This window comes from Neolamprologus multifasciatus, chromosome 9 (assembly GCF_963576455.1).
Source record: "Neolamprologus multifasciatus chromosome 9, fNeoMul1.2, whole genome shotgun sequence".
NCBI classification, from domain to species: Eukaryota; Metazoa; Chordata; class Actinopteri; order Cichliformes; family Cichlidae; genus Neolamprologus; species Neolamprologus multifasciatus.
Genome location: NC_140447.1, coordinates 21,036,417 through 21,061,618, shown reverse-complemented (window position 1 = coordinate 21,061,618; position 25,202 = coordinate 21,036,417). Strand labels below are relative to the sequence as shown.

The following is a 25,202-nucleotide window of genomic DNA, read 5'->3' as shown; positions in this document are numbered from 1 at the left end:
CTGATTAAATACAACTACATAAACACCCACTTGTTACAATAGCAATACAATTAATACAGAGGAAAAGCCAATATAATTTCTCGCTTTTTATGTTTCAGTTCTTTCCTCACAATTTAGCTTCACCTTGAATAACACCATTGCCAGGTATGCTACGATAAAGGGTAGATACATGAAAAAATATGCAAAGAGATATCATCGCAGCACCAGGTGCCAGCACAAGAGTGCTCAAGTGATGGGAAACATGCAGCGTTTGTGTAATGAAAGTGTGATAGAAGCCGTGGATTTCCATTTCCTTTCGGGAAATGAAACATTTGAGAGGCTATCTCCAAAAACTGATGGAGTTCAAAGTCATTTCAGGAGTTTGGATGGTTTGGAATCCCCAAAAGTCTAATTGGAATGTTTTGAGTTTGCTTGTACGACTATAAATGTTCATGGTTTATGTACATTTCATGCTGAAAGGGCATTGTTCTCATGTTTTTATCTCATATCATTAGAACATTTTACACAGGATCAGAAAATTCTGCTTTAGCAGTCAGTAGACGATACTGTTTACAAAAAGCAGCTAGACTTATAATACTGTGGCTCTAAGACAATAATGACGGTGAATTAACTTTAACATCACAACTCCTCACTTGATAAAAGTCAAGTTATGAATAATCCTATTTCTTAGTATTTATGAGACAATATTAGCAAATGAATAGCCAAACAGGAAATCACACGAGTCACTTGTGCTGTTGCACTGATGCATGTAGATGGCAACAGTGAACAACAGCTGCGATTAATGCATATCAACTCGCTATTGCATAAAAGTCATCATAAGTCCAACACCATGCTTGACAGTTGGTTTGAGGTGTTAATGCTGAGGGGGTGTGTCTTGCTAAACATGGTGCTGTGTTTTATGGTCAGACATCTCAACTTTGGTCCAAAAGACGTTGTTAAACAAGTCTTGTGATTTGCAAACTTGAGCTTTGCTGCCATGTTCGTTTTAGAGAGACGAGGCTTTCTCCTGGCAACCCTTCCAAACAAGCAACACTTGTTTTATTCCTAATTGTACAGTCATGAACTTAAACCCTGTAGTTGCTGGAACGTCCACTTGTGGGAAGATTGGCGACAGCCTTGAAGGTTTTCCACTTGTGAATAATCTTGTTTGGAAATTGCCTTTTAACTGTCACAGATTAACAGGCAGCAGCAATTGCTTAGTTAAGATCATTTGTGACGTCTTTCCTCCTTGGCACTGTGTTACCACACACCTGAATGCTCCAGACGAGCAAACTGACAAAGCAATACATTTTTCACACATTTCTCCTGCATTTTGGCCTAAATTTTGTTAAATAAATAATGACAGTGTGATGTTTTGAATCTCCCCTTAAAATTAATAGTGGCTCAACTTTCTTTTTCATACGATGCTAACTAAATCCAAATGGGCCAAAGGGCTTACTGCCTCTATTCTCTGTTGCTTTTACTCGCATTGGTCCAGACACCATAATTGATCGCTGGGACCCACAGAGGACAGTAAAGCATTACAGTCAGCTGCTGGATAAAGTTTATCAACTGACTGAGCCACATGTCCCCCAAAAGATAAAAAAGCAATCAGGGACAGATGCCTCAGCGGTAAAGTCAAACCAGGAGACAGAGAAACAAACAATAATAAAAACAACAGGAAGCAGCAGCTTAACCTCAACAGTTATTGGATGGCACAGAAGGGAAAGTCAGGCACCTACCCTGGTTGTCTCTGAGATGCAGAGCGATCTTGGTGTCATCTGTGAGGAGACAAAAACAGAAAGAACCACGAGCATCAGACACAATGATCAATATTTCTCTTTGTTGTTTGTTTCTGACAACATAAACAACTCGCTGATGGTCCCAAATGAGCCGAAGCTTCTTTCACTATATTTAACATCCTATTAAAAATGAATGCTGTGAATATAATGGTTTAGCATTCCCAATTCGGCACATAAAAGCAGTCTGGGGCTAACTATACATGTGAAATATGGAAATGTAGCATGACCCAGTTCTCCTCGAAGGGTAGCAGCCATTTACACACACCATAGGATTCATATTATGCAAATTTGACCCACACATCACACAGATGCATTTCACCGGATGATTTAATTCGAAAGGATTTCGGTTTCTAAAAAGAGCAAAGAAAGTGCATTTTAGCGTCTGAAATGAATCATTAAAAGATATTGTTCTCTAAGTGGCTGCACGTCGCACAGCAGGGTTAGGGTTGTGAATTTGATATTACTGTTTCTGTACGAGGAAGCCAACAAAGCAATTACCTGCTCTTCTTTCACAGAAATGTCTATTTAGGTGAAGGCGTACAGAGTATAAATGACCCGGAAGCACTTAAAATTAAAAAGCGTTGTTTTTTGTAATCTATTCTCATGTATACATGCTGCACATTTGCCCAGAGAATATTAAAATCTTTTAATTGGTCCTAATTTCCCCGTGTTCTTACTCCACAGTTTATTTTGGTAGCTAGATTTTAGTTTCACTTCCTGTATTCGTCCTTTTGTTTTCGCTGCCCGGATTACTTTCCCCTGTGTTGGAAGTCATTTTGATAAAACATTAAAGTCTATGGAAAAAAGGAGAAAGCTAGCAGACACATCTTTTTATAGAATAGGGGACAAACTGATTTAATGTTAAATAAGTATGAAGTGTTTAAGGCTTAAAAAGGTGGAGAAAAACATCAACAAATAACCTGACCTGGTAAGACATAAGACCTTTTTTTCATTGCTTTAATTCTACCGGAGGTTGTACATGCAGTGGAAGGTAGGAAATAAATTGCTTTTACAACTATCCCCAGTGCCGTGTAGCTATCATGGCTTAAAATACATATTACTGCAAAAATTCCATTCACTTTATAAGTGACTAGTTCCTTAGAGGGAGGCATATTAAGTATAGCTGAACGTGAGCAGAGTGAAAGACGAGACGTTTCCATCTCTTACACCCAAACAAGCCTCCACCCACGCAGACACATTCATCCTCTCCAGTCTGTTTTTTACCTCCTTCACTCTTTTGTCCACCTGCAGCTTTTGCATGAGCCACCAAGCCTGTAATCTAAGCTGACCTTTGACCCCTGCAGCTGACAAGTGAGGGGATAGCTGGCGAAACTGATCCACTGTCAGACCGTGGGTGATAACAAATGTAAACACCGCAGCACGACCTCCTGAACTCACGGATACTAACACATACACACACCGTGCATTTTACTCCTCATGCTGTCTGCGAGGCCTCTCACCACGCCCCGGTTTGATCTGTGGGACAACTCGTTGTGTTTTGCCTCACAGCGAGGCGTTTTTCCCATTCCCTTCGTGAACTCACCGCATCTATCCTCATCACAGCAGCGCGTCGAGCACCCCGACCGCGATGGCCCGGACATTTAAACTCAGCCCCCACGAGATGATTAATGGGTGTGCGATGGAAAAGGTCGGCCACTGCCGGAGTTAGCCGTGAAAGAAATGCTTCTTTTTTGGGGGGGGGAATACAAAATAAAAAGATAACCCAGACTTGAATGTAGAAAGTTTAATAAAAAAATTTAAAATGGAGGACAAATGAGATCGAGACGTAGAGCACAGAAACACTGCAGACATGCACTGGAAAGTCTTTTTAGACTAACTACACTTTTGGGGACCATTTTTAAGATTTAGCTGTTAGAAAATAAAAATTTTAAACTCAGTTAAAGCTCGTCCAGAAGCACAAAATAAAAGAGATGAACAAATGAGAACAGCACAGACAAAAACAAATCGACAAGAATTTGCTGCAGGAAGCTGGAGACTTTCAAGACCCTTCGAGGGTTTCACTGTAAAGGAGTAATAACCCACAAGAACATGATTAGCTTTAATCTTAGACTTTAAAGTCAGAACATCTGAGGTCAAACAAAGCCCTGACCTCGCACGAGTCAAAAGAAGAGACTGGGAAAGATTGTTTTGCTGTGTTTACTGAGCCACACCATTAACAAAAAAACTTCCAGAGAGCCCTAATTACACCTTTTTTCCATCGAGTCCCCTCAGGCGAGGCAGATCACTTAAACTCCATCCTGTTCAAATCATATTCCTATGTGTTTACTTTGTAAAAGCTATGGAAAAATAACACAAATGAACAAAAACACTCTAGTTTATCATGAGTCTATGAGCGACACACCATCCTGATGACTTAAATTCCTCCAAATAGCCACAAAAATGCGTTTTGCACAACACAGAGTAGTGTTTACTAAAACCTACGATTCCCAGCTATTTCAGGAAATTACTGAGCCACTTGAACAAGTAAACATCAAATTTTTGGCCTTGTCTTTTAAGTACAGACAGATGGGGTTGAGTACTGGCATGTTGTTAGTTATTACTCCAGCACGTTTATAATTTTTTTACCCACATTAATTAATTAATGAGTACAAGGTATGATTTTTAATTGAATAAAGATAGAGCTCCCAAAAATATCACATGGAAGCAAGACAACTGAAAAAACCACCACACAATGTACCAGCTGTTTTTAGTGTTGGTTATAAATGAGACCTCGTGTCTCAATGAGATTTACCTGTATGAAAAATATAATAAAATAAACAGTGTTTTTATACGGTTACATACATAGAGGCAAGGGTAGGTGGGCCTTTCCTATCATTTTAATTCACTTACGATTCACATCTGGAGCTGATTAAGATAAACTGGCTGTTTACTGAAATAAAATGTTTAAAGGCCATATACAAAGGGAAACGAACCAAAAATTGTTGCGATAAATCCAACCGACTCGTCGTAACCCTGGCATCTCTGGAGGCGAAGAAATGGGAGTAAACAAACTCCAGAGGACACCTTGGCCGTTTTCCTATCATCAGCAAAAGACTGCTGTCTGCTGCCTCCACAGAGATTTGCATTAGATAACTCGGAGATTATGCAGTCTGGATTCATCTCCCTGCACTGAATCATGTACTTTGCGGTGCAATATTAAAGGAACGTGACTTTCTCGACCTTTGCACAAGTTGAGGAAATGTGTGTGATGCAATGATCCATATCGACCGTTTGTTCATGCCGTCTTCACGAAAGGAGGCGCAACACACCTGTGTTTTGATCAAAGGTGTGCGCTACGAAGCAACGCTAACGGGTTAGTGATCTTTAAGTCAGAGTTTTAGTATCACGAAGGCGGCTCTCTTTTTGATCTGGAACTGGTTATCTTCTGGTATGTTCGGAAAAGTTCTGGTAGCCAAAATGTCATCTATGTATAAAATACATTTTTGGTTAATTCAGAGAAAATGCTCTATATTTTTTATATTGAATTTCTCTTGTGTCACACCAGTCCTCTGCATGTCCTCCTTTACGACATCCATGAATCTTCTCTTTGGTCTTCCTGTTCCTCACACCTGGCAGCTCTATCTTTAACGTCCTTTGTCCAGTATATCCACTATCTCTCCTCCGCACACGTCCAAACCATCTCAGCCTGAGCTGTCCCTCTGATATACTCATGTTAAGCCTTCAAAAAGGAAAATTAGTCTTTAGAGTCAAACAGCAAAACGCCTCATAAATAACCTGAAAAATGACTGAAAAGAACAACAGCGGGATGAGAATATTTTTAAGTGTCAACAGATTTGTCACATTCTTAGGCATGAAAGACCGAGACTGAGCTAGCAATGTGAGATGATCCCAGGTCTGTGTGGGTGCTTCCATTTTCGACTGGTGGGATTTGTCCTATTTCGATCTGCTTCTTTAAAAGTTGGTACAAGCACAGCGCACCGCTGCTTGTCATCTGGAACATTTTTTTTTTGTTTAAGTAGAGAGCTGCAGCCCATATTCATGTATTCTTTAAACAAAATGTGTGTCTTGTGCATGTTGCATAACAGAAAATGCATCAATAACAATAAAGAGCAGCTCCAGAGCATGCACTTCATTTAACATCTTGCCAGAATGGAGCATCGATCACAGCACAATATGCTCTGTGGCCGCGATCCAACGCTTCTCTTCTACTTTACCTTCAGTGGGGACGCTGGTGGGGGGGTGGGAGGTGGAGGGTGTTTCCCTGCCCGCAGTGGCCTCCTTCCCCTTGGGTGTTGTTTTGGCAGCAACCGTGGTGGTGAAAGGGTAAAGGTACGTAGTGTCTGCGATGTCACACATCTTGTCCTTGGTCTGAAAGATGAGAAATTTTGTTATGTTTCTGATACAGATTTAGATGTTTCACCATCCTGAACTGTCGAATGTAATGGCTGCTTATTGTGACACTCACCTCATCTGGGCAGCTACTGTCCATCCAGTCCTGGTGATGGCGGTCAAAGCCAGTGGAACATCTGAGAGCAAAGGAAACAGCACAAATGTCAGTCTAATAAAGTGGAGTGGGATTATAGTGTATGTATATAGTGTAACCAAAGTTGAGGATTTTCAGAACACACTAACATAAACCGTTTTTTAAACAAAACATAAAGCAGAAAAGATTTAGAGTCATAGTCAGGATTTAGTTAATCCAGCAGAGGGGCTCCATCCTAACTGTTTATAATAACTAACAGTGTTTGGAGCACAACTGCTGTAGGGTACCCATCACAGCCAAGCAGGATACATTACTCTTTTTTTTTTTTTTTTTTTTTTTTTTTTTTTTTTTTTTTTGCCTGTCCCGTTTGGCTCTTTTGCCATCAGAATTATTGTCTAAAGGCGAAGAAAGATGCCCAACGGTTTTTCTTTACCAAATTGACCATCCCAGCTTTGCCGTAATGGTCCATTTGATTCACCTTTTATTCTTTATTTTATTTTCACTTGCTGAATACGGGACAGATTTGACTGGGGGAAAGAAAAGGGAGAAAGAAAGAGGGAAAGAAAGACAGTTGAGAAGAGGGACGGGGGAGAAGGGCAAAAAGCAAAAACCAACAGAATAAGCAGAAGAAAAAAAATAAATAAATAAAAAAATAAATACATATATCGATCACCTGGATCACCTGTTGAGAAAGAAAAAAGAAAACAAGCAGAAGAAAACGAGAGTAATACAATAAACCACATCACAATGATATATGGGAATATGACAGTAACTACTAAATATTAAACATTATTGTGCAGCACGTAAGATCGACAGCACAGTGTGCATTGAGGTAGGAGCCAAAAAGGGTGTAGTTTGTGTGTGTGATCACCCGTGTGTACACCTGTGAGCATGGACGCGCTTGTTTTCTTAAAAGGTTCCCTCATGTAATGATCTGCTAGAGGGTGTGGGGGGCCACTGCCCCGTCCTCCAGGGCATGAAGCAGGTATGGAGGAGATCAAAACTCCAGACATCCAGAGGCCCCCAGAACACAAGAGACCAAGGAAGACCAACAGAGGGGCAGCCGCGCCACTGTCCCAGAAAGAGCCGAGGAGAGTCCCAGATGAGGGGTCACCCAGCAGCCACGGAGCAGAAGCCAGGGGGGGCTGCAGTGACGTGCCCGTGAGCTCCGCCGGCAGCCAGCTGTGCCTGAGTGACCGAGCCCCAGGCCGAGAGGCCGGGGGCACCCCACCTCCGAGGTGGCCCAAGCGAGCCCCAGGCTCCAGGCCCCGATAAGCAGCCGCCAAGGAGTGAGCCGGTGTGTACCCGGACGCCCACCCCCGGACACAAAGAACCACCAACGCACCGATGTCTGAGGGAGTCCGCCCCCGGCAGGGGAAGTGGTGGGGGGAGATAGGCCTCCAAACCTTGGAGGGCCTGAGCTGTCCTCAGAGAGGTGGCATCTGATACCCAACCTGACATATAGACACAGACATACAGGCACACACAGATACAAACATCCATTCCCACCCTCATGCTCTCATATGCACTTACTCCACACTCAACCAACGTGGAGACAGACATAAAGAGACGCTGTACACACAATCACACTCCCCAAGCGTACTCTACGAACCGGGTCTAGGTACCCTTGCCCCTGGAGGGGGGAACTGCACCCAGACCCAGGTTGTGTTACCCTTTTCCCTGCGGTGGGGAGAAGCAGACCGCCCCGACTCCGCAGCAGCAGGGAGGCCCCACATTCCGGATCCCAGTCGGACGGCCAACTCCTCCTCCTAGCCCCCCTGCTCCAGCAGGAAGCAGAGAACGAGGGTGAGAGAAGACTCCTAACCTCCCTCCACCCGCTCATTGTAGTGTTGATGTATGTGTGTTCTAAGGTGCATTTAAAACCCAGGAGGGCATGGAGCTACCTGCCAGAGAGCAGCAGGTAAGCGCATAGTCCCTCCTGCTAGCCCTCAATGTCTACGTGTATTTAAAATTGAGAGGTGGGCAACGACGCCGGGGGTGAGGTGTACACCCTGATGGTAATTGGGATTCCGTGTAGCGTGCCCACCCCCAAGATCCTATATGTATGTGTAATGAGAGTGTGAGTAATGTGAATGTCTAAGTTGCGGGATAAAATTGAGGCAGAGGCAGCCAGAAGGGGACAGAGGGGGGGGGGGGGTTACCTCCTCTGCACCCTGGTGACACACCCCTACTCCAAGGCCCTGCATGTGTGGGTGGTTGTGGTGGAGCGGGAAGAGGGAGGCAGCTGGAGATGGGGAGGGAAGGAAGGGAGGGGCAAGTGACCCCTCCCTGGGGCCAGCTCCCCCGCTGACCCCAGTAGGCACCCCCATACTCCGCGACCCGCCAGGGAAGGGGGGCCCAGGCCCATCCGAACCGGGGACCAGTGCAGCGGCGCCGCCCGGCCCCACAGAGCCCGGGGCAGTCCACCCAACCCCACAACAGAGAAAACTACACCCACCCCATCATCCACTCATCTTCCAGACTACATAAGACAATAGACGCCCAGGCTGAGATCTTCCTCCACCTCTCCTGTATCTCCCCCTCTTGCAGAGAGAGTTCCTGAGAGAGGAAAGCTCCTGCAAGATGTGACAACCCCCCCCCCACCAGTTGAAGAGCCCCCCAGGTGGCTCGGCGCACCGGCGGCACCCTGCGCCAGTGGCGGGCCCCCATATACCCACCGGCCCACAACCCCGGCAACACACCAACCAGGACCCAGGCCCCCGAGGCCCGGCCAGGGCCCCAGGCCAGAGCCGGAGCGCCCCCAGAACCTCACGCCCGTCCCGGACCCACCCAGGGGCAGCCAGGCTACCAGGTCAGTAACCCCCGTCCGTCAGCACAGACCCTCCCCTAGCCCCGCTGCACGTAGCCACGAGGAAGCCGTCACCTAAGAGCCAACAGAGCCCCTAATTGGCCATGACCGCTACCCCGGGTTGAGCCCCCCAAGGAAGATGCTCCCGGGGAACCGCCTGACGCCCTAAGCCCGACCCTACCCCCACACCAATCACAACAGTGAAGGCGAGACCAAAATATGACCCCCCACCCCCACTAGGTGATGGAGGTGATCAAAGGAGTCCAGAGCAATTGATCTGATGTGGTGGCAGAGGCTGTATCAAGACTAATGTAATCTAATAGATAATTTCTATATTGGTTAGAATTAAGATTGTTTTTATTTTTCCAGTTCATGAGGACTGTTTTCTTGGCTATGCATAGGGCAGTGAAAACCATATGGGCTATATTCTTTTCTGAAGTGACATTATCTAAGCTGCCCAACAAACACACTAAGGGGGAAGTTGGAATGTTACATTTCAGACACTTTGATAAGTCTTCACATATCTCGCGCCAAAACTTCTGAACTGGTGGACAGAACCAAAGAGCGTGGATATAATTGTCCGGTGAATTGGTTTGGCAGTGTGAGCAGTTGTTGGTAGATGCAAAGCCCATCTTGAACATCCGATGACCTGTATAGTGCACTCTATGTAGTATTTTGTATTGAATTAATTGAAGACTGGGATTTCTGATTAGATGAAAGGTTTTTAAGCAAATCTGAGACCAGAAGTCTCATTAAAAAAAAAAGAAAAAAAAAAAAAGGATACATTACTCTTAAAACCAGAAGTCAAGAGCTTCGATGTTGCCTGCAAGCCTGCTTTAAATCAAAACCCAGAGTATATATGGCCAAGCATTAGTTGGTCTGCAAACCGGTGGTCAGAGCTGTCTGATAACTCCAACAAAGTTGCAAGGACAGAATTAAAAGAGATTATACAGTATGTTGTGCTATGTATGAACAAAACTTTTTTTTTGTCATATCCAATTTCGCAGAGTAATTTCTAGCTACAAATGAAAAAACAACAAAAAATTTTTTTTTTAAATGGTGATGTCAAGCGTTAGCACGGTTAGCTTGTTAACGTGTTATCGCCGTGCGGCCCCACGCACGGGGCGATCCGCGTTAACTCGCTAACGGAGATTTGCTGCGTTAATGCGGTTATGGCGTTAACGTCATTTTACCGAGATTAACGCCGACGGCACTAATTCGTTGCTTTCTATGTCCAGTCTCCCCAACTGTGTCCCTGGTTTGTTATGTCTCCATGTCTGTTTAACCCCAGTCTCACTTTCAGGTTCACTTGTCTTAGTCTGAGTCTCAGTGTGTGTTACTTCCTGTTTTATTTTGACAGTCTCCTGTCTTGTGTGTGTGCTTTTTGCTTCCCCTGTCTCGACAGTCAGATTCTGTTCAGCTGTGTTCCACAAATGTATCCAATCTACTCCTGTGTATGTATTATCTGCGTAAGCCTGTCCTTGATTTCTAGTTACAGACGTGTGTTAAGTTTGTTTTGTTGCAAGGCCTCACCAATAAAGCTGTTCTGAGTCGTGCATTTGGGTCATTCCCTTCCTGCCACATTGCTGAACCTGAAGCTTTTACTGTCTAACATTGGGCTGATCTAATATCTCTGTTTGGTTGTGCTCGCTTTTCCTCTCTCTTTATACTTAACTTTTAATGCTGATTTACATTTTCTAAAACACTAGCTTGATGGAAAACAAAGTGGAAAAGGAAAAAGGAAGACTAAAATGAACCAAAAGTTCTCACTGTAATCAAACTCAGGATGCTGCTATCCCAAATTTCACATTTCAAGCCTAAAAAGAGGCTTTGTGGCTCTTGTCAGGCTTTCTAAAAAGCGCTGCATAATTATTTTCCAAGCTGAGTCATATTCCTCATGGTTGTAAGTACAACGAAGCTGAGTGCTCCCTCTAAACATTCATAGTGTAATTTAAGCTAAGATCAATAATGCCTTTAGGTTTGTCTACTTTGAAGCAAGCTGGGAAGAAAATATCTACACCTCCCACTCCCTGCCACCCTCTGAGCTTTGGATTCAAGGAGCTTAAAGGGGAAAGTGCGAAGGTCTGTGAGTGGGAAGTTCAAGGGGTCATGAGGCCTTGGGATAAGGGTCCTGCTGAGTCAACTATGCGTAACCATACGATTTGAAAAGACAGACAGCAATCGAGGCAACAGCTACTAATCTTGCCTGCTGTAAAGGATAAAAATTATAACTCGCTTGCTGGTGAGCTCGCCATCATCCTGTCTGTCTACGCTCTCAAAGGATTTTCTGTGTGGAAGAAAAAGTTAGCATGCAAAGCAGGAAACCCACTCGCTCTGACATGCACACGGATAAAAACAACCTACGACCAGCTCGCAAGGCAGAAACATGGCAGTTCGATAGCAGTGGTATCTCTGCTTTGTGCTGCAGGGACACTATGAGCCCAAAAGGATCTCATGCATCCCCAGCAGGCCCCATTTCTCTAGAGAACATATTGTTATGGTAATGACTTTATCAGAAGAAGTCCATTTTCATCTTTCTACCTCTCTAATCATCCCATTTCTTTTACCCCCATCCCAAAAAAAATCACTCCATCTGTTCAATCAGGCGACACAGATTCCTCTCCTTAATCCCCCATTTCCCCCCGGCTGCTTTTCCCCCCTGAGAGGGCAGCGGAGCAGCCAGAACGAGGCGCGATATTACTGAGCAGGTCTGGTCTAACCTGTCTCTAAAAGGAGCTCGTGGCTTTGTTTCTTCTCAATGGCATCCATCTCAGCCGGTTGCCATCTAAGACAGCGAGCCCACAGCGCTTTAATTAGAAATGGACTGAGGTGCTTCATTTAAATATAAATAAACCCATGAGGTGAATATCTCTGCTCAGGTTTTCAACAATCACAGCAGGATGGGTGGATCGTGATATTAGGTTTCATTCTGACTCACTTAGAGGGAGTTATTCCTTGCATGACAGAAATGATTATAAAACCATTTTTAACCCTTTAAATTTTCATATAATCAAATCATTTTGATGCATTTTTTTCAGTACATGTCTGTCAGGATAATTGTCTCTCTCTCTCTCGCTGATTATCCCACTGTGGAAGGTCCTAGAAGAAAACTACAAGCTGTCTGCCAACAGCTTGTAGTTTTCTCTCAGCATAGGCTGTTTACCCCTGAGAGCAGTATTACTTTAACATTATGGAGGGAACATTAGATGATGGTGACAGTTCATTCTGCTCTCAGTGATTTACTTTTAGAGAGAAATGTATTCATAGGAAGTTTATCACTTTGCTACACTTTGCTAGTACCAGGTTGGACTCCTTTTACCTTCAGAACTGCCTTTATTCTTCATATTCAACAAGGTCCAAAAGCATGATTTTAAAACAGCTTTAACTCTTGGACCAGTCTCGCCGGACCATATTGTCATGATAACATCACACAGCTGCTGCAGATTTGTTGGCTGAACACATGCATGATGTGAATCTTCCATTTTACCACATCCCAAGGGTGCTCTGTTGGATTGAGATCTGGTGACTGTGGAGGCCATTTGAGTACAGAGAACTTAAGAAACCCGTATGAGATAATTGTGCTTGATGCTGACATCATGAGATGGGTACACTGTGGTCATAAAGGGATGGACATGGACAACAATATTAAGTGTGGGATTTAAAAAAGTTCAGTTGGTGCTAAGGGTCCCAAAGTGTAAATCCATCTTGTCAACTTGATTGTGTCAATATTTGACCCTACCATTTGAATGCTGCAGCAGAAATCAAGACTCATCAAATCAGATGTTTTTCTAATCTTCTATCATCCAATCTTGGTGAGCCTGTAAAAACTGCAACCTCAGCTTCCTGTTCTTAGCTGACAGGAGTGGAACCCAGCATGGCGGCCCACCTTGGTTGCTGTTGCCTTCCTGTCAGCTCAAAGCAGTGGATGCTATCCTCTGGCGTCTACATGCCTACATGCAGTGAGTTCCTGCCATGTGATTGGCTGATTAGATATTTGGGTTAATGAGCAGCTGAACAGGTGCAAATAAAAACGTGTGTGCTACTCTTAGATTAATGAAAACATACCTGTAGTTTATTACTTTTTGGTTTTGCTTCATTAGTAAACTTTGCTTAGAATTTACTTTTAAGTAAAGCAGGACTTTTGAGATCTAAAATCTCAGACTGGTGAGCCTGTGTGCCGTTTCACGTAAAAACTATAGAGGAACAATTTGGTGTGAGGCTACCACAAATTAAAATTCAACATTCGTCTCCTTAACACCCATTTGTGATGCACACCAGCTGTGTTTTTTTAGGTAAACAAATCCCTGCACCTCTAAGCACATCAGCATTCAGAGGCTCTGGCACGTACGGCCCACTGTGATCCTCCACGGCAATGTCTGTCATGCTTTATTAACCCACTTTAGTCCACATCAGCCACAGCAAACTGATTCACCTTGTAACTTAGCATGAAAGAGGCGCCAGGCTCTCACCTTCACAGCACTCCACGGTGCGATTAGTCTGTTAGGGACGTTCCCTTTAAATTTCAGCTCCTTTCATTAACCCCCAGAGCCAGCGAGGCTGCCATAGTTTTTAATTAGTGCGTGTTTAAAGCATGTTTGCCTTTTTCAAAGGAAATGGCTGAAGGATACAAAGGGCAGAGTGATGCTGAACAGTTAGATATTAACACAGTAGGAAAGCTAATTAAAATGCTGCTTAATGAGATCCCTGCTACAGGCGTACAGTATCTCTCCACCGCATCCATAAACTGCTGAACAGAAAAGCAGTTTTTCATATCATTGAACTGTAAATTAGATTGTCTTTGTCAAAGGGGAGGGCATTCAAAATGCAAAACAGAGGGGAAGTCAACTCCCAATACCCCTTCGAAGTCCAAAATAACAATTCCCAGCGCTGCACAGAGCTGCACATTACATTAAGTACTCCAAATAAATAATTAGTTCAAAGGAAAAGATTGGCAGATGAACGCTCACTAATCAAGGAGTTTAAAATGCAGCGGTGCAGGAAAAGAAGCGATTGTAGCTTGAAAGGTCAAACGGCAAAACCCCCCGAAACACTGACGACAATCTCCGAAAAATATTTTCAACAAAATAAAAATGCAGAAAAGCAGACACCCATTGACAGTCAGGTCCAAGCTTCCTTAACTTACAGGGAAGATAAACTCCTCCACCATCTATCCTCGGTGTCTGTTTAACTCAGACCTTTCTATTTGATAAAATAAAACCCACCACAGCTCACATTTCAGCTGTCAGGAAATTCTGGGGAGGAACGCCAACACTTCTTTAGCAGCTCAAATATTTACTTTTGTTTGAAATGATAAAAAGTAGAGCAAAGGTTGGCAGAACAGGTGTGAACTGAATGAATGTCGGAGTGAGTCGCTTTCCCTCCCAAAGACTACAACCAACTGCTGCGTAGCATAAATGTGAAGCTGCCTGATTAAATTAAAACCTAACGCACAAGTTTTTCAGAATAATCACATTATATTACTATATGTAAATCTGTGATCCAAATATATATGTTTGGATAACATTTTACCAACAAGTCCCTCTAGACCCACTTGAAGTGTACACGTGGGGGATTCTTCAGTAGTCAGTGGATATGTGGAACAATAAATTCACATTTAAGTGGAAAAATTAACAGTTTATTAACTGCAATGGATAAACAGACCTCTAAAAGTATTGTATAAATTAAAAATATTAAAAGAGAAATGGTCAAAGAAAGCTGAAAAAGAAGGGCTGAAATAGCACAATTAGACTCACGGCTATATTTGATAATAGTGCCAATAAATTAAATAACTTCCATCGTCTGTCCTTCCATCCATTTCTTGGTTTTCACTAAGGCTTCAGTCCTGGGGGGCAGCACTTTAAGCAGACACCCAGACTTCCCTCTCCCTGGCCCCAAGCCTGATGAGGCACTGGATGGATGTCTACAAGACTGTGAACCTCTGTCTGTGTTTCTATTGTAATGCCCATAGTGACTTACCTAAAGCTAAAGAAAATACAAAAATATAATAAAATATAATAATGCTGCCTGACAAAACCCTCCCAGCGATTTGTGTGTCCTGATGGTCTAGAACCAGAGAGCTTTTGCAAATGTGTTGAGACAGCGAGCTAAAAAGTTGGAAACTGTTCTTTGACAGCACAGATGATTGGGATTCACTATCTTGACCAAGGATTTTTGGCAAGCAGACTGAAGCAGCTGGGAATCTAACAATCAATCTTCCAATTACTAGTTGACCTGATCTGATATAACTGAATGTAAACCAATCAAGTAACTTTCACTTGATCAGATTTCATTACATTTAATGTTCTACACTGTACTTACATAATACAATTAAACAGAAAATTTACATGTAATCAAATGAGTTAAACTCAGCAATTTAATGTATGGAACTGTGGTCCCCCCAAAAAAGTCAGATTAAAACTTTTTCTTTCTGGAAATCTTCAGCACGTTCATGATAAAAGGTGTTGAACAACAGACAGTGTTGTATATACAGTGTACACCTCCAATTTTAGCTTTTCCGTACCAGTTTCAATTGTAGTAAAAAACCTTTTTGTGAGTATAAGGGATGTCACTTTGGATTTCAGGCATGAAGTGAGGAGCAGAAGACAATTTAAAGTGGCTACCTGACAGCACTCGCCTTCAACAACCACAACCAGCTGCTTCTTATACTGGCATGTGGGGTTCTGCTCCACCTTAAATATGCTTCTAATGCTTCTAATGTCTAGTTATTGTTTGGACATGGGTAGTATTCCTAACTGACCAATCATCATGTAATGATCATAGCGTTTGTATGTTCACCATCTCCTCCTAGACAAATGGGCCATTCTTGAGGAAACTTTGTATAAACCTTGCCTATGGCACTGTGAGTGCCAAAAATTACACAGTAGGCACAAATATTTTATACAAATTCTACATATTTATTAGTATTAGTATTTAGTATTGGGGTTTTCTTGTATCATTGTAGGGTTACAATGCAAATCCAATTGTTGTGATTTGGCGCTATATAAATAAAATTATATTGAAAATTGAATTGTATTTTAGGGCTAGGCTGCTTTATGATAAATGACGATGTAAAAAAAAATAAAGGATATAATAAATGGAGAAAAAAACTTACAAATACAATGAAAACTCAAAAGCAAGTCTTAAAAGATGAATGGGTCTGCTGCTTTTTAAAGGCATCCAGAGTGTCCACAAGTTTTTAGTTTAACAGGAGACAGCTTCAGTTTAGGAGCCAACAAAGGCACAGCTAAAGGCACATCCTGGCTTTAGTTTGAGTCTGGAGGGAGGGACAATCTCATAAATTTGCAGTGCATTTTTAATGCCCCCATGTGCTCGACCATGTGGAGCCCTAAAAATTATCCCGTGTAGCTTAAAACTGCTGAAGCCAACATAAAGAGAAGAAGAGTGGTGATATCACGAGACCCCTTTGAAGGCCTAGTCAAAAGATTAGCTGCTGCTTTCTCGCTTATTTGCACAGGCAAAAAGTATGTGCACTTTGCCTATGTGCTAGGCAAGTTTTAATGGTTCAGTTCAACTCAATTTAGTGCTAATTCACAAACAAAATTCACCTCGAGGTGCTCTATATTGTAAGGTAAAGATGCTACAATAATTGCCTGTAAGAACATACTAGGTGGAAATGTGAAAAGGACAATAAAAGATGTCTTTTGTAAGAGTAAAAATGTTCTTATATCCAACCTGTTGAGCCGATGGCACCAGCTACAGTTGAAGCTGATCTGTGAGGAGATGCAGGAGCTACAGCTGGTGAACTGCAAGCAGGCTGCAGTGGGGAAAGGTTAAAAAAGAGGAAACAGTTTATACAGTCAATAGCCAATTAGACACATGGCCAAGGAAAAGGTCTACAGCCTATACCAAAAATAAAGAATTTACTCAGGAGTCTATATCAAACAAAAAACAGTTACTATTAATTCTTCTTACTGGGTAAAGGCATCATTTCCACAGCTGTAGAGTTGGTGATCTTTGTCTTAGTCAGCTCCACACGGTGGTACTCATAGATCGTCCTCCGCCTCACATCTAGATTTTGAAGGAAAAAAAAAAAAGAGGGACTGAGTGAGAAAGCAGCAAAGCCACCATCGCAAATCCTCCAAACCCCGAGATAAAAACTGGGACAAGTTATCCCTATAGAAAGAGGAAAGAGAGTGGGAGGCAGAATCGGGTCATATGGGATGCTACCACAGCACTTTATTTCTCCCCTCTCGTTGTGCCCAAAGTGTCAGACCACGACTTGGCAATGGACGGTAGCAATTTCCCCCGGGAGCTGATATCAATCAGACCCTGTTGAAAGGCTGCCTTCCCAGTCATCTGTAACAGCGAGCCATCAGCCAGGGCATGATGGAGCAATTGATTAGATATATCATTGACTCTCATTGCATTCTGGCCCTTATAACTCATATCGGCTGGAGTACAATGGGCTGTCTGGGCCATGCGTCTTTGCTACCATAAGTGGAAAAAAGACCAGAGCAGTAGCTTGACAAATGTAATGATTGCGCCTTCCTGCTGTTAATGCATGGATTATTTCAAACTCTAATTAGATTTTTATATGACTTTTCTGTGCAGGCGCCCCAGGAATAAAGCAGTAAATCTGTACTGGATCGCACTGAGGTGCACTGCAGTGCGTACAGAGACAATGCACAATGCATGACATTCTTTATCGCACAAATGAAATTCAATACATAAAACTGTGGCTGTGGAATATATAGAGCAAGTAAATCCCTTAAAATCTAATATATTTCCAACTGGTAAAACTGTGTTAAAGTTAAAGCTATTCAGCTTAAGCTTATTAAGTTATTAAGGTGTGAAGATTGACGCTACTCTCGTGTCTGCCTATTAAACATGGACAGAGTCCAGATAGTTTGCGTAGCCTAGCTCAGTTTAACATAGCAAGAACACCGAAAGCAGTTAGCCCAACTCTGTGTGAAGCTACCAAAACCTGCTGCCTACCAGCACCTCTAGAGCTCACTTAGTAACACGATTGTTTAATCCCCACAAAAAAGTTATGGTTTTAATGTGCTGGGCTTTTGCTAAGCTAAACTAAGCTAAGCTAGGCTAAGCTAACTAATTAGATACATTTTACATTACTGGTTTTGCCCAGCTTATTAGTTATATTCAAAACACAGCCAACGTTAACACACAGTACATTAGAAAGAAGAGGGGGCAAGAAAAGCAACTTAAATAAAAAGTAAATAATTTATGTCAAATTTTGATTACTCGTATGGCAAAGATTGTCACATTATTTCCTGTTATCATTGTGTATGATAAATCCTAATTTGTAATCCAAAGAAATTTAATCCAACCCTTGTTGCTTCTTTAAATTAAGTCAGTTACATAGCACCACAAAAGTCCTTTAACTTTTACAACACCCTTGCATTTGACACATTTGAATAACTTCTCTGCACTAGGTTCCTTTTTTTCCACTTGACTGAGAGACTCTTGGTGTGGAAAGAGTTGTGCCCCTCATGTGGTGCGACACTGTTTCCTTGCAGACTGCTTATTTTGATTACAGACAGGACGGCTGATCAAAGCAGCAAAATGTGAGCCAGCTCAGCCCAACCTGAGAATACAACCGCCCTTCCTTTCCCCTCCTCTGCTCCCCTGGTGATTGACTTCCTTTTGCCTACAGCTAAAGGATTATCAGGTGCCTAATGGTGTGGTTAGGGCCAGAGAGAGGTCATTTCCACAGCCTAAGGCTGCTGATGTCTGGGCAGGCTGTATAGCTTCTCCGATCTGTGGTTTAAGGTGATAAGAAGCTACAAATTAAATCAATTATAGCCTGGTCTCAACAACAACATAAATAACACCTAATGAGAATTTAGCTAGCTTCAGTGATACTGTCAGACAAAGCCCAGTTTGCATAAATGTGTCATCAATTATGAAAAAAAAAAGCTTAGTTACATCATCTTCAAACATCCTGAAAAGACAGTAAACAGTGATGCTAACCTGGACTGTAATTCTTTTTTCAATTGCACATTTTAGAAACCTGATTTAATAGTTAGAAGACTTTTTATTGAGCATTAATGAATGCAAACAGAATACCACAGATTTCTCTAGTTTACACGGATTAAATAATCCAGGTATAGAAACAAAGATCTGAAAATGGCTGAGGTGGTTTTGGCTTCATTTTAAGAGTGACTAATGATAAAGTCTAACCTAGCATTAAAAGCATATTACAGCCTGTGTTGTAATAAGTGCGTGTATCTGACCTGTTAATTACACAGGACACCCACAAATATATTCTCTCATCGCTTCCTTTACTGGATGGGCTGTGGGTTGGTCCTCCCATGGGTAAAAATTCATTGAGCTTAAAAAATGCAATAATGTTGTATAATCTAACTGGCTGCAGGCAAACATTTTTTTTGCATTTCCCCCCTATATTATTATGACCTAATGCACTTTATGGAGCATCCATTAGAATACATTTATTTATTTGGCATGACAAGGTTGTGAAAATATGTCAAAATGTATTACCAGGACGTTCAGCTTGACTGGAATAGCATGCTATGACTTCTGGTAGCAATTCATTGTATGTTTTTTTTTTTTTTTTAGGAATTTCTCCAAATTTTCTTGTCCTTTCCTTTTAATGGAAGGGACAAGTGAGAGCTCATCTCTTCTTAAGGTTTTAAGTTGTAAGATTACAGGGTTTAACTGCCAGTAGATCACGCCACATAGTTGCTATTAGGTATTGTTGTTAGCTGTTGTTCCCTCCTGATAGCTGGTGATGGGTTCAAATGGCATTATCAGCTAAAAATAGTCACCGCAGAATATAAAATGTTGGCACATGGCTCATGTTGTGTGATCTGGAGTACAGATTGATCAAAAGTCTAATATTTTTTTGGATTTCATTTTAAAAACTGCTCTATCAGCAGTATATTTTGCAGCCTGCACTTTTATTGTATGTGCAAGAACAAAGGGAGACTTGATGTAACATATAAACTATTCCCATACATCATCCTAAGTTTTTTCATGACTACTGCTGATTTGTTCTTTTTCTAAAGGTTAGTCCCTTTTCCCTATTAAAGGTCATTTCAAATAGTTTTCTTTATTATTATGAAAAATCTCTGATTGTACAGGCAATATCGTTCAATTTCTCCACAGGGTCTTGCTGTGCAGATTATAAAGAACATCAGGCCCTTTGGACTGACAGGTGCAGGATGCAAATACTGCCCTTTTTCTTCAAACATGGACATGAGTCAGTGCACTCTGCAAATACCATCTGTGAGAAAACAAAGCCTTGTTTGTTTCAGCTAATGCAAGAGTTTGATTTTCTTTACAGTGACTGCAGACGGGTGATATTCACAAAAGCCCTCCTATGGCTATTGAATATTCATGGACTAAAACTAAAGAGGTTCATAATTTGTCAGACAAAGATGCAGTTTTTGTAGTTTTACCTCTGTACACAAACACAGTGGTTTTTAAATCAAGCAATAAAAATATGATTTAAGTCTTGACTTTCAGTTTTAATTCAAGGAGTTTTTACAAAAATTTTGCATGAACAGTTTAGGAATTAGAGCCATTTTTATTCACAATCCTAATTTTGCAATGTCAATGTCAATGTGCATGACTGTGTTTACCTTCAGTTGCTGCTTGCGGGTCTCTCTGCATCCGTTTAATAACTGAAAAGCATGCTCCATTGGGTCGAGATCAGGTGACTGACTTGGCCACTGAAGAATGTCCCATTTCTTTGCCTACAGAAATTCGTGATGCTTCTGCAGTGTGCTCTGGGTTAATATCCAAGTTTGCTATCTTAAAATGGACCACTCTATAAAAATATTCAGAAAGAGTTCATGCAAAATCTGCATTTTAACCATCACATCTGTTTGACTTAAAATTCACTGTGGTGAATAAATCAAAATTTAAGCTGTGTCTTTATGAATCTAACAATATTTCTTTTTTGTTTTGGTCAAAATCTAAAGTACAGCAGCAGAAATGTGTGTTTGTCTCCTTTCCACTAGGAAACTTTTAAAAATGTTTTTTATTTACAACCCATTTTCAGGATTTAGGTTTCAAAACAACATTATAAAGTGAGGAATGAATTTAATGATAGATGATAAAATCTGTCAGGGATAGCTGTGGTTTAGTTTATTGCTTGAAATAAGATTTGGTTCTGTCTTTGTCCTTTAATGTTTGGAAACTTGTGACGAATTTCAAGTAGTAGAGCTACATATGATCCGTGCAACGACAGCTTTGTATGATTTAAATATGGGCAAGAAAAACATACGTCTGTGTCGAAAAGAAGTACAGTTTCCTCATTTTGATGCCACCACTGAAACTGTTTTAGCATTCTGCTTTTCCTGATAGAAATGAAGTATCTGCCATAAAGACAAGAACACACACACCTCGGAGACACGAGTTATGTTCGACACAACACCTCAGTCTCAATATGCTCCCATTCAAGATTTCATCACTCCACAGCCCAGCAGTTGCACACATTGGTTTCATCATGCTGTGTCAGAGGCATCAAAGACAGTTTGGTTTATAAAGTCTAGGAGGACTGTGCTAACTGGTTTGATATTCAAATCTCTCAGTGCCAACCGCAGCCTTCTGCAAAGAGATCCTCTATGAAAGACCCTGGGACATGCCAGAAAACAAAGTTGGAAACTCTTACCATGCCAAGAGGATGTGTTTTTTTGTGAGATTTATCTTACTCAAACTAAACTTACAAAACAACCCCTCTCACTACATACTGCGGAGAACATAAAGCTGCCGCTGAAAGGATGAAAAAAGCCCCGAGATATTAACTTTGACAAATAAACACTATCCAAGTTTCACAGATGTAATCACAACACCATTTAAATTACTGAATAAATCACCTTTGACAACTCATTATTGCAGCAGACTTTGAATCAGAGCCGGTGAGAGCGAGAGAGTCTGACTCTGAATGAAAAGGTTTGAAGTGTTTCTCCTGCATTTGCTTTAAATGAAATGGGCTTAAATTACAGTAACTGGAAATAAAAAGAAAGAAAGAAACAGGCAGATGTGGAGCTGTGCCCACTGAGGCTGAAGAGCAGTGGGGAGAAAAGGTGGTGACAAGCTGGAGCTAAAGCCAAACGGACGAGGCTGAACTGAGAGCTGTGACACAAAGTTAAACTCTTATTACACTAACTGAAATGTAACCTTTGGCTAAGCTCCTGTTTTTATTTGCAGTTTTATTTATGCTTTGTAGTTTGTTTTTCTCACGTTTCCTCACGAACGACTTTGAGTACTAAGAAAAAGAGGCTTTAAAAGAAATAAAGAGCTATAATGAGCTGCTACGAAACCCCTGAAATGTGATATAATAGCATTTCGCTTGCCACAAATGCTACACAGACATTGATCCAGTCCTGAATTGTTTTTTGTACCTCTACGTAGCTCATGAGCTAGTTAGAATCCCATTTTTCAGAGCTACTCTACAATGTGAACTCCAAACATGGCGCAAAGACAGCATGTGGATTTATCCAGATATTTTAATATGCACAAGAAAATTTATGGCATTGAATTGATTTTGAGACTCACTGGGTATCTGCTGGATCTTGTGGACCAACACAAAGGCGTCAGACAGGCCAACTTTCACCGGGTGATTGACAGAGCTGATCTGTGACACCTCAACGGGGATCTGAAATAGAAAAAGGGAAATCATTACCATGACCACGAAGATCAGTCTGAAACAGGCTGAGAAATGCAAACAGGCCACAGCAGCGTAGAAGTGCTGACAACCTCCTTTAGGAATCTGCTGAGGCAACATGCTACTTCAATAAGCATATGGCTATCTTTGGAGCATAGAATAAACATTTCAGGCCCAGATGGGACAGAAATGAGCAGCAGCTTTGTGAAGACTTACAAATAGAAAAACAGAAGTCTATATAAGGTAAAATGTAGTATTTTGATCGTACACACTAATTCAGAAAAGCAGCTAAACGCAACAAAAGTTTGTATGGAGGAGGAATTTAAAGTGACATAAAGTACATAGTAGCTCAGCTGTACTCAACATTAACTCGTAATCATCCAGGTTATGTGCACACAGATCACGACTAATAGTCACACTGCTCCTTTCAGACCCATAATAATGCCAGCCTAATGTGAAACAACAGGAGAAAAAAGTTCAGCAGCCTTCAGATCAGATCCTCTAATAGGTAAAAATAACAAATTACACAAGCGAGCTCGAGAATAAAAGAAGCAGCACCGCTGTTATAACCACTGCAATTATCTTATCATGACTTAGGAAATTTCACACTCCAACAGCGAGCTCTTCAAGATTTTCTTTTCTCTCTCTTCAATTAGGTTGTTTTTCCAAGACATTTTTGAAATGTGGATATTAACGGACACGGTTAGGGCCTGCAGTGACCCAGAGTTTGTAACATTAGTGGAGATTATGCCAAAACCTAATCAAGCATATGGAAAAAGCTAGTAAGGCGTTAACTGAATTTTTCTTGAGAAGCTGCCATTAAATTTGAGAAACTCATTTTGTTGGCCACGTTGGCATCGCTCCTTTAGTCAAAACACATCAACACTGGGTATTTGTTCACTGAACTAAAACAACGGGGCAGAGCCAAATGTTAGAAATGAGTGATACTGTTAAAAGAAACGTCAGGGAAACAGATTGTGTGTGTTTACGGTTTAAAGGAGACCTTTTGTGGCCACTATCAGATCATTAGTTTTATTCTTAGACTCTACTACAGGCTTCATATGCTTTACAGTTCAAAATAATCTGTATCTATCTTATACTGGGCCTCGGTGCAGACCTTGAGTTCATCCTCTGTTTGAAACATTTAAGCTTCTCCTTTAAGCAAACTGTCTTCTGATTGGCTGCCCCTCATAAGCAGGAGGTTTGAATAGCAGGAGTGTGGGGCTGCTGCTATCTATGACCTCATACAAATCCAAGAGTATAAAAACATTTCACTCGCTGGGCCCACATCCCCGTTTGAGGTTTGACAGCATTTTAGTTGATAAAGGTGAAGGCTTGGACATGAATTGAGCTGCAGTTTGGGGGAGGCCTCGAAGAGGACTGGCGCGGCTCCCGGGCCTGGCAGATCCCCATGTACTAAATAGACGTTAAGAAGTTCAAGAATTAAAAAGGGGAAGCAGGGTGGGGCATGTAAATGAGAACGAACAGCTTGTAGAACTGGGGGAACATATATAGATGAGAACCAGGAGCGTGCTTGGAGGCGTGGTCCTGCTCCTGAAATTCAGATACTTTATCTCCAATCTGAAGCCTGAGCTATAGGATTAACACATAACTGGAAACTTTGGTTATCTCATATAAGATGTATGATGAGCTTCTGCCGATTGAACATCTATAAATAGATTCATCTGAAAATATATGTATGACAGAAAATAGGTAGAAATGCATTAGGGCCACTTAAATGTAAGTAATATTATCTTTTTCTTGATGATTGTGTGTCAGTTTTTCTGAAAATAGCTACTTGAAAGTATCTGGTAAATAAAAATTGGTGTGCAATTTTGAAAAATTTAAATTTACTGGCAATTTTGGATCAGGCAATTTTGTCAAGACTTTTGGTTGAAAACAAACCCCACAAAAGTATAAAAACCATTAGCAGAATGGTAAGAAATAACCAGTGTGATGCTATGTGTTGGAGAGAGATACATTAAGTGGAAAAGAGAACTTAAATTCAGGGACTGGTCCAAGTAGGGGGTGTATGAAAACTGAATGCTAGTTTTTTAATGTTTAGTTCTGACTCTAGAAACAGTGAGGTAAACCACTATCTGACGATGCTGTCAGAAAAAGAAACATAAACAGAAATGAGCGCGGTAAGAAGCCGAGCCTTTGTGACATCTCGCTGTCCCCACCTCTTTGTAGGCGAAGACGATCCTACCAGTCTTGTGCAATGTGGCCTGGAAGGTGAAACTTCCCAGGCTGTAGTTGTCCTGCAGGTGGACGTGGTCCCACTGCACAACTAGAGCAGTTCCTTAAAGGAGAAAGAAGAGAGAAAAGAAAGAGTGAAAACATTTTCACAGCTTTTGCCAAACAGCATCGGCTAGATTAAAGTAGAACACAGTACCAGTGAATATAACTGTTTGCATATAGCATGTACTTGTTTTACTCTGTTGCTTTCTCAGATCTAGCGTGAAAAGAACTGCTGACTGAGCAAAGACTGAGAATAGAAAAGACATCATTGCAACATCGGTTTGTGTAAAGAGATATGAGTTTGAGGCATTTTTT

At 41.6% G+C, this 25,202-nt stretch overlaps 1 protein-coding gene across 1 annotated transcript in view; it reads right to left on the bottom strand.

The window, feature by feature from the left end:
- Nucleotides 1-25,202, bottom strand: part of plxdc2b (plexin domain containing 2b) — a 133,721-nt gene that overhangs the window by 9,269 nt on the left and 99,250 nt on the right. The window contains exons 6-12 of the mRNA XM_085173398.1: nucleotides 24,830-24,948; nucleotides 22,538-22,637; nucleotides 16,967-17,062; nucleotides 16,727-16,808; nucleotides 6,208-6,268; nucleotides 5,957-6,110; nucleotides 1,722-1,760 (exon numbers count right to left, since the gene is read on the bottom strand). Coding sequence (XP_085029524.1) covers nucleotides 1,722-1,760; nucleotides 5,957-6,110; nucleotides 6,208-6,268; nucleotides 16,727-16,808; nucleotides 16,967-17,062; nucleotides 22,538-22,637; nucleotides 24,830-24,948 — 651 coding nt within the window. The remainder of the gene's footprint in view (nucleotides 1-1,721; nucleotides 1,761-5,956; nucleotides 6,111-6,207; nucleotides 6,269-16,726; nucleotides 16,809-16,966; nucleotides 17,063-22,537; nucleotides 22,638-24,829; nucleotides 24,949-25,202) is intronic.